At 55.1% G+C, this 15,292-nt stretch overlaps 2 protein-coding genes and 1 long non-coding RNA gene across 7 annotated transcripts; 1 reads left to right on the top strand and 2 right to left on the bottom strand.

The window, feature by feature from the left end:
• Nucleotides 1-635: 635 nt before the first annotated feature.
• On the bottom strand, nucleotides 636-2,321 carry SWSAP1 (SWIM-type zinc finger 7 associated protein 1). Its single transcript, XM_006744294.3, has 2 exons — nucleotides 2,063-2,321; nucleotides 636-1,327 (listed from the first exon to the last, which is right to left on the bottom strand). The coding sequence occupies exons 1-2, from the start codon at nucleotides 2,315-2,317 to the stop codon at nucleotides 824-826; spliced, it is 759 nt and encodes a 252-aa protein (XP_006744357.2). The 5' UTR covers nucleotides 2,318-2,321; the 3' UTR covers nucleotides 636-823.
• Nucleotides 2,309-4,661, top strand: LOC145720379 (uncharacterized). Its single transcript, XR_014143291.1, has 3 exons — nucleotides 2,309-2,763; nucleotides 3,066-3,148; nucleotides 4,299-4,661. It is a non-coding gene; the product is annotated as an uncharacterized LOC145720379 (long non-coding RNA).
• Nucleotides 4,662-6,926: 2,265 nt separating this feature from the next.
• On the bottom strand, nucleotides 6,927-15,216 carry PLPPR2 (phospholipid phosphatase related 2). 5 transcript variants are annotated; one of them, XM_031040129.2, is made up of 10 exons: nucleotides 15,057-15,216; nucleotides 13,626-13,800; nucleotides 12,764-12,883; nucleotides 11,875-12,063; nucleotides 11,628-11,763; nucleotides 10,548-10,819; nucleotides 9,437-9,613; nucleotides 8,731-8,853; nucleotides 8,383-8,434; nucleotides 6,927-8,249 (listed from the first exon to the last, which is right to left on the bottom strand). In XM_031040129.2, exons 3-10 carry the CDS (start codon nucleotides 12,827-12,829, stop codon nucleotides 7,906-7,908), a joined length of 1,359 nt encoding a protein of 452 aa, XP_030895989.1. In that variant the 5' UTR covers nucleotides 12,830-12,883; nucleotides 13,626-13,800; nucleotides 15,057-15,216; the 3' UTR covers nucleotides 6,927-7,905. The 5 variants fall into 5 exon arrangements, with proteins under 5 accessions (XP_030895989.1, XP_030895988.1, XP_030895991.1 ...); XM_031040128.2 differs by having other exon boundaries at nucleotides 12,764-12,843; XM_031040131.2 differs by having other exon boundaries at nucleotides 8,747-8,853; nucleotides 10,548-10,766; nucleotides 12,764-12,843.
• Nucleotides 15,217-15,292: the final 76 nt, after the last annotated feature.

Below are 15,292 nucleotides of genomic sequence, written 5' to 3'. Positions count from 1 at the left end.
CTCTGCCACTAATAATGATGACACTGTTTTGTAAGGCTTTGTTTTAAATCAGGCCCTGTTCTAAGAAAGTACTCTGATGTGACCAGTGTCCTCAGGTGGCTCATTGGGAGTTCTGGTTTAACCACTTTTTATAAGTTTGACATAACCGACGAAAGATGAACATAGGCAGACCTACTCTACCAATTCCACTTCTAGGTATATACCCTAAAAGGCCTCACAGACATGAACCACGATATGTGTGCAAGAATGTTCATAAGCAGTAAGTAAGTCAATCTGATGAATAAAATGGGGGTATAGTCACCCATGGAATTGTATGCAGTAGGGAAAAAGGACTGAACTAAAAAATATGGCCTAATCTTTTCTTTTTTAAGATTTTATTTAGTTATTTGAGAGAGAGAGAGAGCACGAGCCGGAGCCGGGCAGGCGGGGGGGCGGGGGGGGTTGTGGGCAGAAGGAGAGGGACAAGCAGACTCCCCACTCAGCAGGGGAGCCTGACCCATGGCTTGATCCCAGGACCTGGAGATCATGACCTGAGCTGAAGTCAGACACTTAACCCACTGAGCCACTCAGGTGCCCTTAGCCTAATCTTAATAACAACGTTGAGTGGGAGAAGAAGGAAGTCTCAGAAGATTACATTTATCATGAAACTTTTTATAAAGTTCAAAACAATATGTTGGTTGGGCATAAAAGGTACATGATAATGCTATTTTTCAAAAAAGAAAAAGCACTTTAGATTCTTTAGGTCTTTGAATTTGCACGTGTTCCTGAAGTAAGTATTCCAGCCATGGGAAACTGAGGCAGAGAGGCTGTCACACACCAAAACTCAAGGCTGGCCTTCAGAACTTGAACCTTTGTCTGAGCTGGGGTTACCAGCCTGGGCAGGCCATGGGGTGATTGTCATCTCTCCATCTGGTCGGAAAGCCACCCACCACTCTGCTCTAGGGCCCAGCCCACCTGGATCCAGGCAGGCTCGGAGGCAGCGTTGTCCGGGGCCTGGTGCATCCACCTGCAGCCAGCACTGGGCAGGGAAATACCGCTGGAGCAGCGACAGCTGCAGGGCATCCCCACTGTCTCCCTCTTCCCGGATCTGGAGGGCCACAATGAGCCCACAGCCCTGGCCAGGCCCAATCTGGTGGCTGAAGTGGGCAGCTGTGTCTAGAAGCAGGGCAGCCAAGTAAGCCGCTTCCTGGGGCCCCCAGTCTTCCACTAGGTACTCCTCCAGGCCATCCAGCAGCACGAGGGAGGGCGTTGGGCCTCGGGCCTCATGGGCAGAGCACAGAAGCTGAAGGAGTTCATGGGTTGACGGTGGGTACTGAAAGCGGATCTTCTAGAGGGAGGAAAAAAGGAAAAGACCAGATTCAGCTCAGGAGGCCAGGCTCCCAGCTTTAGCTGCCCTGCTGCCCTGTATACTTTCCTGCACTAGGCTCTCAGGCCTCAGCTGGTTCCAGAGTGAAGCCGCTCAGAGTGGTCGAATACTCTTCTACTAGTACCCACCTCCCCTTTTTTTATATAAAAATATTTTATTTTTAAGTAATCTCTACACCGAAGGTGGGTGGGGATGGAACTTAAAAACCTGAGATTAAGAGTCGCATGCTCTACCAACTGAGCCAGCCAGGCACCCCCACCTTCTTTTTTTTATCCTGCAGTTACCACTGCCCCTATTAGCTGAGAACAGGTAAGTTTTTTCGCCAGGTCTCTAAGTCAATCTTTCCACGGAAAACCCGCTGGTAGGTAGGCTCTCAGTGGGACCTACTGATTGGTCCCGAAAGAAAAGCCGGTGTCCAAACAAGACGCTGGTTTAGCCCCACCTCTTACCCACCCCCTTGACTCCACCTTTTGGGCGTCTCCTCTCGCTAACTCCGCCCCCCCGAGACAGTTTCCCAATCGTAACAAAGCTTCCTATGGTCCCGCCCCCACCCTCCGCTCATTAATGAGTCCGCCCCACAATGGCCGCTCCGGCTCGCTCTTCCTCCGTCCCCTCCATTGGCCTGTCTACCTGTCACTCAATCCTCAATAGGCTCAGGTACTAACTAGTCCGCCTTCGCTCCCATCCCTCGGTTACCTGTAGCCGCAGGGGGTCGAGCGCTGCTCCTCTCCCGCGGGGCAGGCTTTGAAGAGGCCTCCGGGTGAGGAAGAGGACGGGGCCTCGGCCCTCTCCTGCCGCTTCCAGGGCCGCCGCGAATAGCAGCGCCGTCTTCCCAGACCCTGGACCGCCGAGGAGCAGCAAGGGCGGCCCAGCTTCAGCCGTGTTCTCCTCGGACTCTGCCGAGCTGCCCAGGTTTAGCACCCGCCTCAGCACCTCCGCCATTCGCAACATACTTCTGTCCAATCAGCGGCCCGTTCCTGCCCTTAATCCCGCCCAAGCCGAGGTCTCATTGGTTACAATGCATTAGCTTCTCCATTGGTTCATGGATCTGCCATCAAAGTTAGATTGGCCTTTACTAGCTCCTCCCCCCGGTGAAGGGGCAAATAACTTAAGTTTGAGGGAGCAGGAATGGAGGCGTTTGAGGGAGAAAAGGCCCTTCCTTTGCGCAAGTTGGCTTAGGAAAGCAGCACGAATATTATTATTGTGAACTAATCAGCTAATCAGACAAATATAAGGATCAAGAGTTGAAGGAAACAGGTCCTAATCACTGGCACATTATTTAAAGTCTCCTAGCCTCAGTCTGCTCACCTGTAAAATGGAGCTCATGATCAGAGGAATATTGTGATAAATGTGTCTGTGTGTGTTTCCGCTGATGTCACCCAATGACAGCTGAGAAGGTGAGTGATGGAGGAGCTTGTGTGCTTCTTTCTCTGCACCTTAGTATTGGCACAAGCTTGTGTTGGAGGCTGCAGGCTCAGAAACATTCGTGGGCAAAAAGCAGCAGCCATCTCTGAGAATCTGTGAGAAGAGGAGTCTCAGCTGACTTCCTCTTTGGCCTGGGGGCTCCTTGGGTTTTCTTGGGGTGAGGGGGCGGGCATGACCATAGACCAAAGAAGGTGCCAGGAGAGACAAAGACGCACACGGGGTGGGAGACTAAGGGGCAGCCAAGGCAGAGACGTTGTTTGTCTTGTTCACTTAGGTGTCTCCAGCGCCCAGAACAGTGACTGGATCATTGTAAATTCTCAGTATACGCTTGTTAAACGAATGAATGAAGATAGGAAGGTAGGATTGATGAGAAACTGGGAAAGGAGGGGGAACAAGATAAGTGGCTAAGTGATGGCTGGCTGGGTCTCCTCACCCAGACTTCGCCCCACAGCTGCCACTCACCCCTGTTGCCCTGGCAACTCTGTCTCCTGGTGACTTCAAAGTGGTGCTGTTGCCAGGAGACCCAGGGGCGGGGCGGAACTGATATTTCCTGGGCTTTTTCTCTCCCTCTGGGGCCAGAAAACAGATCCACAGCATCCCCCAATATACCCACCCACACAGCCAGTCACCTCCACACCCCTCTACACACACGCGCTCACACACACACACACACACACACCATGGCATCTCTGCATATATTCTACTTCCAGAACCCCCATCACCCACATGTTCATAGCCCTATCCTGACACAAACCATCCCATACACTTTCTCCCACATTTACGTCCCCACACCATTTCCCTTGCACACACACTAAAACACACTCTGATACAACCATACCATTGCTATTACACACACACACGTGCACACACATAGATACATTTCATTTCAGTTAATGTGCCTGCAGCTCTTTCTACACACAAACACACGAAGCACACTGTTACACTTCTTGTCAAACGTACCACCTCAAACCCCCCCACAACAGATGCACAACCCATGATTCACCTCACTTTGCAACACTCCAAATGCACAAGCACCCAGTAGTGACATACTGGGTGACACACAGTATCACATAGTCGTGCAGTTACATACATACACGGGAGCATGCCGAACACAGCCCCACTGCACTCCGTATTCCCTTGCTGAGAGCACTCAGCTCCCAAATATCCCTGTGGCTCACACCCACTCCATTCAGGTCTTGGTCAAATATCACCTACTCAGAGAGGCTTTCCCTGGTCATCTGTGTAAAAGTGCATGCCCTACACTCTTTATCCATCTTTCTTTTCAAATAACTTATTTCCAGTGTTATCTACTTATTGCCTCTCTTGTCACTAGAATGTCAACTCCACCAGGGAGGTTCTTTCTTTTGTTCATTGCTCGGCCCCCACTTCCTAGAACAGCACCCAGAACACAGCAGGTGCTTGTAAATGTAGACTGAGTACGTTGGCAGAGATGCAGATGTTTGGCATATTTCTTGTACACATAGTACTTCTTTCTCTCACTTCTCAGATGCCTGTCTTCATGTCCTGGTGGAAGAACCCTTACTGTAAAGAAGCTCCCAGGAGGAGGGAGGACCAAAGTGTGAAGGGACAGGGGAGTGGACAGCCCAGAGTCAGTCTGTGTTTCTCCCTCATATTTCAGCATCAAGTGATTAATTCATTCATTTAATAAAATTTTATTGAGCACCTAGTGCCAGGCACTGTTCTAGGCACCAGGGCTTCAGCAGTGAAAAGACAACTAAGAGTGGCTTAGTCAGTTGAGCATCTGCCTTCGGCTCAGGTCGTGATCTCGAGGTCCTGGGATCAAGCCCTGCGTCAGGCTCCCTACTCAGCAAGGAGTCTGCTTCTCCCTCTCTTTGCCCCTTCTCCCCACTCATGCTCTCTCTCTCAAATAAATGAATAAATAAATAAAATCTTTAAAAAAAAAAGACAACTAAGTCTCTGTCCTTGTGGAGCTGACATCCTAGTGAGGGAGAAGATAATGGCCACTAAGCATAACGAGGAGTTTAAGTAGTCTGTGAGTGGATGATAAGTGTATGCCAAAAAAATTTGCACAGGGTAAACAAGAGCTGGAAAGACCAGTTGTTTGATTTTGCAATTTGAAATAGAGTGGAAGGGGGAGGCTTCACTGAGAAGGTGACATTTGAATAAAGGCCTGAAGGAGGTGAGGGAGTGAACCATGTAGATGGGGGGAGGGGGGGAGGCGGGGTGCGGAAGAGCATTCCAAGCGGTGGCACCTCTAAGTGCAAAGGCTCTGAGGCACTGGGAGAACTTTGGCTTTTACCAGCATGCATGGGGAGCCAGCCACAAGAGGCTTTGAGCAGAGGATGGTTGTGGTCTTACTTACATTATAAACCAGAACTCGGTTTTAGTTGAGTTGAGTTAGAGATTCTGTGGGACCTACGGGGGCATGTTGAGGAATCTTTTGAATATGTACATATGCCCTAGTCTGGATTTTATACCTAAAATTATCCATCCTGGGATGAGGGTGTGGACACAGCGAGACCAGCTGTCTCCACCCTCTCTAGCAGGCCCGAACGCTTCTTTGTGTCTGGCAATCCCCACTTTACCCTTTCTTGGCCAGCACTTAATTTCAGGACCGCGGACAGCGCCAGCTGGTTTGCCTGGAGTGCTGTCCGCTGTGCTGAAGTCTTGCTTGGAGGTAGCTGTGGGACAGAAGGAACCATGGCTCTCAGGGGTGCGATCCCTGGAAATAGGAGCTCTGTTTGGTGAAGAAGGGGGCTCCGTGATTCTATCCCTCCTCTGCCTTAAGCCCTCTCATGCTCTCATATCATTTCCCATGGCCCACAATCAGCCCCACCAGCTATGCCACCTCCTCTCCCTCTATCTGCCTCTTCCCTGGCTCACCTGAGCCACACAGGCCTCCTCACTGTTCCCTGAACACAGCAGACTGGTTCCCACCTCAGGGCTTTCGTGCTTGCTCTTCCCTCTGCCTCGAACGTTCCTTCCCCCCTGCCATATTTACATAGCTCTCTCCTCCCTCCTTCATGCCTCTTTAAATTGCAAACCGTGTCCCCATCCTAAAGTTGTCCCATTGTCTTCTCTAGCTTTAATTTTCTCCTATCACTTATCAATATCTAATATATCAGAGATCCCAAACCCTGACCTAAACCCTTGATCCTAGAGTTTGGAATTCAGAACTTTTCAGATTTTTAAAAAGTACTATGGTATAAGACTATGTATTGCATAACATCCCTAGTGGGGCCTGGGATGACATCTCAAAATCAAACACTTTCCTTTATCTGCAATGAAACATAAGAATATTTACATCAAGTTCAATAAATAAAAGGTATAATAACCTTATGTCAGTAAAGGTCAGGTTTTGCCACAAGTGGGTTATGAAAAAATTTGGGTTTTCAGACCTTTTTGGAATTTGGCATTGTGACTCTGTATCTAGCTTATTTATCTTGTTGTCTGTCTCTCACATATTAGAATGTTAGCTCCCTGAGGCAAAGATTTGTGTCCGACCTGTTCACTGCTACAGCCCCTGTGCCTACTACACAGCACCTGGCACACAGTAGGTGATCCATAGTGTTTGTTGAATGAATGAATAGAAGGGGGGGAGCAGATAACCCTTCGCTGGTTCCTGAATGACTCCATGCCCCGAATGGCCTGTCTGAAGCCATTCAGAGCCACAGTGGGCTGTGGGGAGGTCTGTGCCTCCATGCCCTTCCTATCCTGGTTTCCACTGGGTCCTCAAGGGTTGGGTCTCAGCACAATGTCATTCAGAACCCTTGCCCCTATCAACGCAGCCAGGGGGTTGGCATGGAGGTTCCTAGTGCCCTCGTCCTATTCCCTGTGTCCTCTGCACCCTGGCCATAGTCAGAAACAGGCTAGCTGTCTGGAGGAGTCATGTGAGGCCCCTCACCATGTGTTTGTGTGCCTTACATGTAGCTTGTGGGACTGAAGAAACAATAGAACAGAGAGGTTAACTTTCCTGAGGTCATGCAACCAGGAAATGCTGAGCCAGGATTTAAATCCAAGTCGCTGGCTCAATGACCCCACACTGCTTTTCCATAATCACTCTCAGATCCACTCTGACAATAAACGCACATACCAATGATTAAATTCTTCCACACCCCAACACCTGGGGGAGGAGGAAGGCAGGTGGCCAAACTTCTGTTACAAACAGGTCTTTATTAAAGATAAGGAGGGGGCAGGAAAGGGGGGCAGTGTCTCCTCTGCCCACTGCCTTTGGCTGCCTGGGGCAGGGGAGCCCTCTCTGCTCCACTCATGCCCCCGCATGATGGCACGTCTGCAGGAGGCTGGGGCCCGGGATGGGGGGCATTGGAAAGAACAAGGGCAGATTCCAAGGCAAAAAAAAAAGTCCCTTCCCATAGCCCTAATAACAGGAGGGTTTGGAGTGACCTGGGAACAGACAAGGGGAGACACAGCACCCTGAACCCCAAAACCTCTGAACTGGGGCAAGCCCTGCATAAGTTGGGAGTTAGGAAGGACTGAGTGAGAGATTGCACATGGGGGAGGGGCTGAGAGAGGAAGGGGTGCCCCAAGGACCCTGCCATGGGGGAGCCTGCCCCCCATGCTCTAGCTGGACTCTCTGGAATCTGAGAGAGGACCCGATGACAAGGGATGACCCCATCTCCCTCTCCTCCCTTGCTTGTTCTTAGACATTGGCGGTCCCCCATTGACTGGAATCATACCCACCCATCCTAGAAATTCTGAAAACCAAGGACTTCTATTGGTTGTTCAGACGCTGAACACTAACTGGAGTTACCCTCTTGCCTGAGATGTCAAAGACATGAGGGGAGGCTCCCATTGGCTGGAGTAGACTCCTTTTAAGTAGAAATTTTAGAACTGGGGGCTCCCATTGGCTGAACAATGGCCAATGGGGTCAGGTTTTGGCCCTTAAAAGAGCAATGCTAGGGGCAAGGGCCCACCTCCCAGTTATGCCCACTTGGGTATCCCAGAGGGCAAGAGAGGCAGGGGGCCCCCCAAATGTCCTCCCAGCCAGCCTCTAATGCCTAGGCCGGGCTGGTTTGTGCACTGAGGGCTTTGGCACTCACATGGCACACGCACACACACGTGTGGCAGGGAAGGAATGGGGACCTGGCAGATTCTGGGAGGGCGGTGGGGCCTCACAACAGGTGGTCACGGCTGGCAAACAGGTAAGGGCTGAAGTTGTCCCGGTGGAAGGGGGAGGGATAGAGTCCACTAAGGGTGTACAGGTCCCGAAGCAGGGGCGTGGGCAGCAGCAACTTCCGACCACGTCCGCCACCCCCACCCGGCCCCCCAGGCCCAGGGGAGGAGGGTGAGGGGCCCTGGCTGGGGGTTGGTGCTGGCAGGGGTAGGGGCAGGGGCAGGGGCGTCGGCTCAGACCTCAATCGAGGACGGGGCACACGGGGCGACGAACACATGGCTGGAGCCCTGGAGGACACGCAGCTGGGGATCAGGTGGCCACGGCGGGCACAGTTCTGCGACTCTGGGGGTCAGGGTCAGAGGTCAGGGGATCAGAAAGCTTGGGAGGGGGCCACGAGAGCATAGGCGAGACCTCTGTGGCAGTGACTGTGACCTGGAAGTCCCCCCGGTTTTCCCCCCACTCCCTCGACACTCACTGGATGGGGTGAGCCGTGCCGGTGTCGAATGCGGCCTGCAGGCTTCGGGTTCCTAAGACAAAGAGGCAGAAGGAAGGGGCTAGCGGCCCCCTGGGCCCCGCTGGCCACAGCCATGAGGGGCTCATCAGGCAGAGCCAGTGGAAAAGACAACTAGAAGGGCCCAACATAACCATAACACACCCTTCTATTTTGTGTGACTGTCCCCCAGGACCAAGGTCTACAGAGACGAGCAATCCCTCTACCTCCCCATGGCCTGGAGACCCCCACCTCTTGCCTGACTTCCTGCCTCCTTGGTCCCCCTCCACCCACCACCCTCTCCAGCCGGGAGCAGACCCCGGCCCCCCTTACCTGGGCCACACTTAACTTTTCGAGGGGGCTGTCCATGGTGGGGGCTTGGCCCAGGTCCTCCCAGGGGGAGAGCCTTCGGCCAGAGGGCCGCCGGCTCTGGAAGTTGTGTACGACACAGGTGACCTGGGACAGAGTGAGAGGGGCATGTTGAGGCCTGAAGCCAATGATATAAGAATGGCATAAATACCATCCCCATTTTTCAGATAAGGAAACTGAGGCTCAGGTATTCAGTTAACATTTTTCCAGTACATTTATGTGCCAGGCACCATTCTTTCCACCTTACTAAGAGGTAGGTACTATTATTATTTATTCCAAAGCGCCGTGACTAGGGTGAGGCAAGTAAAGCCGAGTGGTGCAAAGGCAGGATCTGATCCTGTCTTCTAAGTTTTTGATATTTTGGACATCATATGTTTTTGCATTAATTTTGGTTTTTAAAGATATCTCATTAAAACATTACTTATCTTGATTACTGAGTGCCTTGGTGGCCCTTTAAATTCTGCACTCAAAGCAAGGACCTCACTCTACTTACCCTGGTCCTGGTCCTGTCATCCCATTTCACAGATGAGAACATCCAGGCAGGGTAAGGTAAGGGACTCGCCCAAGGTCACACAGAGTCCACACCCTTCAGTATCGTGTGGCCCAGCTTCTTGGGTCAGAGAGCTGATAGAGGGTCTCCCACACTGGAATGGCTGGCAAGGTGGCTCACCAGAAAAGTTGCGATGGCTGCGCCTGTCAGGAAGCCCGCCAGCACGTCGGACCAGTGGTTGCGGTACTCGGCCACGCGGACCACGCCCACCAGGAAGGCGGGGCACAGCAGGGCCAGGCAGAGCGAGGGTTTGACCAGGCGGGAGCCCTTCACGCGGAACACGAGAGTCACGTACATCTGTGGGAGCCAGAGCAGTCAGGGGACGCGTGGCAGCACAGTTGCCGAACCCAAGGGGATACTGCCTTCCGGGCCAGAGGGCGTGGCCAGAATCCCTAGGAATGGCACTGGGGCCGGAGGCTCCAGGCAACAGAGCAAGGGGGACAGGAGTTCAGGGATGGAGTCGTGAACTCCCAGCAGGCCCTTGCAGGGATTGGGGCGTGGCCAGGGCACCAAAGAGCAGTGGACGGAGTCTGGGGCCCAGGTCTCCCCAGGACCAGTCACAGATTGGGAAAGATCCTTGCTAGGTTAGTGCACAGCTTCAGAACCAGAGGGTGGAGTCAAGGCCCAAGGGGGCAGGCCCGGGAACTCCAGGAGGTGGAATCCCCAAACCCCAGGGATCCACTGACAAGAAGAGAAACTAGTCCTGGACGCTAGATAAAGGAGTCAAAGCAACAGGAGGTGGGAACCAAGGAAAAGCTGGGGGACAGAGGAAGTCCCAGTGGGTCAAGTCGGGGACGTGGCCAGATCAAGAAAGGGCAAGGACAAAGGGAGGGGTCCTCCCTCCCAGGCTCCAGGGGACCCGAGTTGAAAGCCCACCCACCCAGTGTCCCAGCCAATATTTAGGGACCTATAGCGTCATGGGGACATGGCGAGGCTCCAGGGAATGGAGTGCAGTGCTCCAGGAACAGTGTTTGGTCCCACGGGGCGGAGCCAACAGCCTCCTTTGGGTGTGGCATTCCTGGGCCAGGGGGCGTGGCCAGACCCAAAAGAGGCAGTCAAGAACACCGCAATGAACTCTGGCCCGCCGGCCGAGGAGTGGGGCCACCCCAGGGACAGTGGCCCAGCACCGGGGTGTGACTTTACCCCGGAAAGGAATCAGAGGTTCCAGCCCAGAGTGGCCTCCTTGCCCACTGGCCGCCCCCCATCTTTGTGCCTCTATTCTGGGGCTCACCGCTGTGTAGGTGACTGCATAGGCGCATAGGGCAGCATCCTTGCAGGGGAAGGCACGGCGCGCAGCGGCCACCAGGCTGGGGCTGCCGGCACAAGCACCCTGGTCGGTGACGAAGCGGTCGGGTCCTGGCCTGTCGGGCGAGGGCGGTGGGCAGCCCAGGGCCGTGTAGTTGGGGCGGCACACGGACAGGAAGTGCGGCGTAGGGTTGCCAGTCACCACCTGCCCCGCATTAGCGAAGATGGTGGTGGTGAAGAGGCCGAAGGAGTAGACCCCTGGCGGTGGGGTGGGAGAGGGAGTTCATGCTGGGCCCCTGATACCCCAGGGGCCCTCCTCCTGTGAGCCCCTATGGCTCATCTGGGCGCCTTGTTCCTGTGACCATCATTAAAGCACAGCTGGGAATCCCCCTAAAGCCATATCCCATTATCGCTGGGCCAAGGTTCTCTCCCCTTGGGACCACTATGAGGATACTCTGAGCCTCTTGCTTCTGTCCCCCTTGGATTACTACCATGTCAGGAGCGGGTCCTCCCCTGGAACCCCAAAATAGTTGGGCTAGGACACCTCAACAGCATGACATCAGGACTGGGCCCATGCCTGATGGCATTTCTGGGCCACTTTACACCTGCCCTGGACTCACTGTTACTGAGCTGATCACTTTTTTCCTGGCTCAACAGTCAGCCAGAGCTAGATCTCTCCAGCCCTCTGTCATAGGGACCACCATTTTGGATGAGCTCTGCCCTTCTATACCATGGCCACCGACTGTGGCTGGAACCACACAGTGGGGTCTCATCTTCCTGCTTGGGGTGGGTGGGGTGGACTGGTGTTTGGCCTGGGCCTGTGTCCCCCTCTTCTGCATTGAGACTCTCCTCGTAGCAATCTGGGGCCCTGACCATTGCCACCATGGTTGGATTAGGCCCCACCATTGTGCCTAGAACCTCTGTTGTGCCTGGCCTTAGCCACATCCCTCTTCACCTCATGAGGCACCATCATGGCAGTTCTAGGCTCTCTTCCCCATAAAATGATTATGGCTGAATCTGGCCCAGATCTCCTTTGCATAGCTGACCCCCTGGCCACGTCACTCACCCAGGAAGCGGACCAGCCTCCGCAGTGGGGGGCTGAAGCGGCAGCAGGCCCCAGACACGATGGTGCTCTCCCCGATGATGGGGATGGCTGAGGGTGGCGCAGGGAAAAAGGCACGCGCCAGCTCCCCCAGCAGGATCTGTGGGCAAGATCAAGGCAGGGTCTTCCTGGCCTTCAAATCCAACCCTCCACCCACCTCCACCTGGCCCTCCTGCCGCCTGGGTCTGACCAAGGCTACCCCCAGTCTCACCGTGAGGGTGGGCCCAGCAGTGACCAGGGCATAGATCAGTGCAGGAGGCACTCGGCTGGCAGCCTCAGGCCCTGGGTAAGGCTTGGCATAGTTACTGTCATAGCAGAAGAACCCCTGGGTGTGTACGGGGAAGGTGTCCGTGAACTCCAGGCGGTAAGCAAGCAGGACCACGATGCCCAGAAGCACTGACTGCCACCCAGTCATGGCAGGGAGACAGAGAGAGAAGAGACAGGGTCAGGTCCAAGCTGGGGCCATGCCGAGAGACACAGAGACGGAGAGAGACCGAGATGGGGAGGAGAGACAGACAGATCAAGCCTGAGGGAGATACAAAGGGTAGGAGACACAGAGAGAAGCTGGGAATGGTCGGGGCCTGGGAGACACAAAGGGACAGAAACAGAAAGAGAAGACAGGAGGGGAGGGGAGGGCAGAGGAGGAGAAGAGAAAGAGAAGGGACTAGTAGAATGGAAAGGAGAGAGGAGACAGGATGGGGGGAGAGCGAGTGAGGACTGGGCCAGGGCTCAGACCAGAGAGAGGGGTCAGTGGGGGCCGGGGACATAGACCAAGAGGGGAAAAGATAGAACTGCTAGTAGAAGTTCTAGCAGCTTCCAGAAGTACAACTGTTACTGGGGGCAGGACATCATACTGAACCTCTTCCGTGAATTAATACATCTTACCTTCATAACTGCCCTAGGAGAAAGGGACTCTACGCCTATTTGACAGCCAAGGAAACTGAAGCTCAAGAGGGTATGTGAGGTACCCAGAGTTCTGTGGTAAGGGTGGGCTTGGAACTCTGGGAGTGTCACTTTTGAACACCCCTCCTCCCCGCTGAGGGTCTGGGAGCGAGTCTGGGGGGGTGGACTGGGGGGGTGAGAGTTACCGGGTTCCTCACCTCCACGAAGACAAAGCAGGGAATGATGGAGAAACTCCTCTTCGACTGGGGTCTCCCTCCTGCCATGGTGAAGACCGGCCCTGTGGAGGTGGGGAGGGAATGGGACGGCCAGGGCGGGGCCTAGGGGGAGGCTCTGGTCACCCGCCTGAGTAGAGTCTCTGGCCACACCATGACCCCCCCCCTCCCCCCGGCCCCAGACCCCAGAACTACTACAAAGGAGCCCTGGCTCCACCCACTGAGTCTTCTGGCCATGACTCTGAATATCCAGGATTCTGCCCATTGGAGGCCTCCCCTGACACAACCAGCCCAGCTCATCCTCTGCCAGGGATCCCAGAGATTCTATAGTGGTCTTCTCCCCCAACAGCCCACATAGGAGATTCGGACCCCAAGCTTTTTAGGAGGGTCTCTCCTCCTTACCATACAGGTCACCTCCCCATAGCCCTTGGAAGAGACTTCTCCAGCTTAACGGGACCCCTCCTCCACAGAGAAGGGTCCTCACCCCCACTGGTTTTTAGGAGACCCCATTCTCTTTCCCCATGTGCTTTATAATGGACCCCATGCTCTGTGTCCCCCACCCCCACCAGGTTCCTCCTCTGAGTCCCTTCCCCCATGGCCCACAGGGGCCTCTCTCTCCTGTCCCCATGGGCTGCGCCTGACTGATTCTCGGGCTGATGGCCAGGCCCTCCTTCTATCCCAGCTGCCTCCCCCTTTCCCCTCCTCCCAGCCTGTCTGCCTGTCTGTGTCGTGAGGGGGTTATCTTCTCCCAACAAGCCCCCTCTCCCCCCAATCTAACCTCGGTCCCCAGCACTGAGGGGCCAACAGAGCCACATCTGCTCGACCCATTCTCCCAGGCTGACCTCACCTGTGAAAGGGCCCTATGGCTTCCCACAGGCCTCCGCCACACCCACAGACTCACAGCCGCTCCTGGCGGCCAGCAGGGCAGGGATGGTCAACCCCATTGCACAGATGTGGAAACTGAGGCCCAGGAAGGTGAGGGTAGGCACTCTGGGTCCAGTGCCCCATCCACGCAGCTTGCTCTGCAGTGTGACATGTGGGGTGAGGGTCACCAGAGATCTCAGATGCCCATGTGGCCAGGGCCCCTCACCCTTCCAGAGACACAATCACACATGCTGGCATCCCTAGAGTACACAACTCAGCCACAGCCTCCAGCCCAAACACCACACACACACACACACACGGTGTAGCACCTGTCCATTCCACCAACAAGGATCCAGTGCCTGCTGGGTTCTAGGCACTTTGCCTGTGGTGAACAAGACGGGCCTGCTCATTCAGACAGGTGCCCAGCACCCACTACACACAACTGCACACTCACACACATGGCCCAGTGTGCACACGGCCTGTCACAGACACCCACACAGATCAAACAACTCCCCCCCCACACGCACACACAGTCATAGGGACACAAGAGGGGGTCCTTCATCCACTTCACAGCCCCGCACACAGCCCCACACAAGCACTCGCCCCACCCGCATCAGGGACATAGCCTCAGGGCTGCCACCACACTGAGAGTTACATCAAAAAGAGTCACCACACACACTGGGGGTCATAAACCGGTCACGGCGTCACACCCCCAATTACCAGGCACTCAGTGACAGCCACACACATTAACAGTCTCTGTCTCATCCACACCGACACTCACAGGAAAGACGATGTCATCCACAAGCTCAGCCACATGGCCACGCAAGGGCACATACATGGACCATGACACGGACTTGCACACCGAGCCACACAAGAAAGGCGCATGATCACGGCCCCACACTGAGACATAAAAATGGGCCCCCACACCCTCAGAAGGAACACACAATGGCAGTCATAGGCACACAGCCGTACAGCCACCGAGCCGGGCCCGCACAGTGGGTGATAGCAGTCACAACAGCACAGCCACACACACCCTCAGAGTGACACCCGTGATGCCAGCCACACAATGACAGCCACAGGAGAGTCACACATACACCACACAGACCACACAGGCATCCCCAAAGCCACACAATTACAGTTACACAACCACACACTGACACAAAAAGACAACCGCACAATCACAGTCACCCTCACCACCTGCCGCTTGGCTTCTCCGGCCCGGGGTCCCCTCTCCACGCTCCCCTCCCGGAGCCCGGTTCTCAAGCCCCAGCTCACTGCCTCCCCTCCCCCTCCCTGCGCCGGACCCACAGGGGACCCGACCCCTCGGGAGCTGAACCCTGGCCGGACAGACAGACCGAGGGTCGGTAGCCCGCGAGAGGGGGTGCCGGGAGCGCCCCAAGCCCCTCTCCCTCACCGGGTCGAGGCTGTCACGGTCTGAGCCCCCGCTCCGCTTAGACGTCACCAGGGCGGCAGGACGAACGAACGGGACGGCAGGCCCCGCGGGCGGACACGGAGATGGGAGACGCCGTCGGCCTGGCAGCGCCGCGCAGACTCAGCGAAGGGGCGAGGGGCGGGGCCTCCGGGTGCTTTATTTGCATAACCCCGTGGGGCGGGGACTCGCGGCGTCTCATTAGCATGGTCCGGGGCGGG

The sequence above is a fragment of the Leptonychotes weddellii genome, chromosome 1 (genome assembly GCF_054177405.1).
Source record: "Leptonychotes weddellii isolate Sample4059 chromosome 1, ASM5417740v2, whole genome shotgun sequence".
Classification (NCBI taxonomy): Eukaryota; Metazoa; Chordata; class Mammalia; order Carnivora; family Phocidae; genus Leptonychotes; species Leptonychotes weddellii.
Note: the sequence above shows the minus strand (reverse complement) of the source record. Positions and strands in the feature narration are given on the sequence as shown.

Coding starts and splice junctions, on each gene's coding strand:
- PLPPR2 (XM_031040129.2), bottom strand. CDS start 12,829: ATGGCAGGAGGGAGACCCCAGTCGAAGAGGAGTTTCTCCATCATTCCC. Junction 8,854..9,436: donor CAGCCATCGCAACTTTTCTG/GTGAGCCACCTT, acceptor ACTCTGTCCCAG/GTCACCTGTGTCGTACACAA. Junction 8,435..8,730: donor AAAAGTTAAGTGTGGCCCAG/GTAAGGGGGGCC, acceptor TCTTTGTCTTAG/GAACCCGAAGCCTGCAGGCC.
- SWSAP1 (XM_006744294.3), bottom strand. CDS start 2,317: ATGTTGCGAATGGCGGAGGTGCTGAGGCGGGTGCTAAACCTGGGCAGC. Junction 1,328..2,062: donor TCGACCCCCTGCGGCTACAG/GTAACCGAGGGA, acceptor TCCTCCCTCTAG/AAGATCCGCTTTCAGTACCC.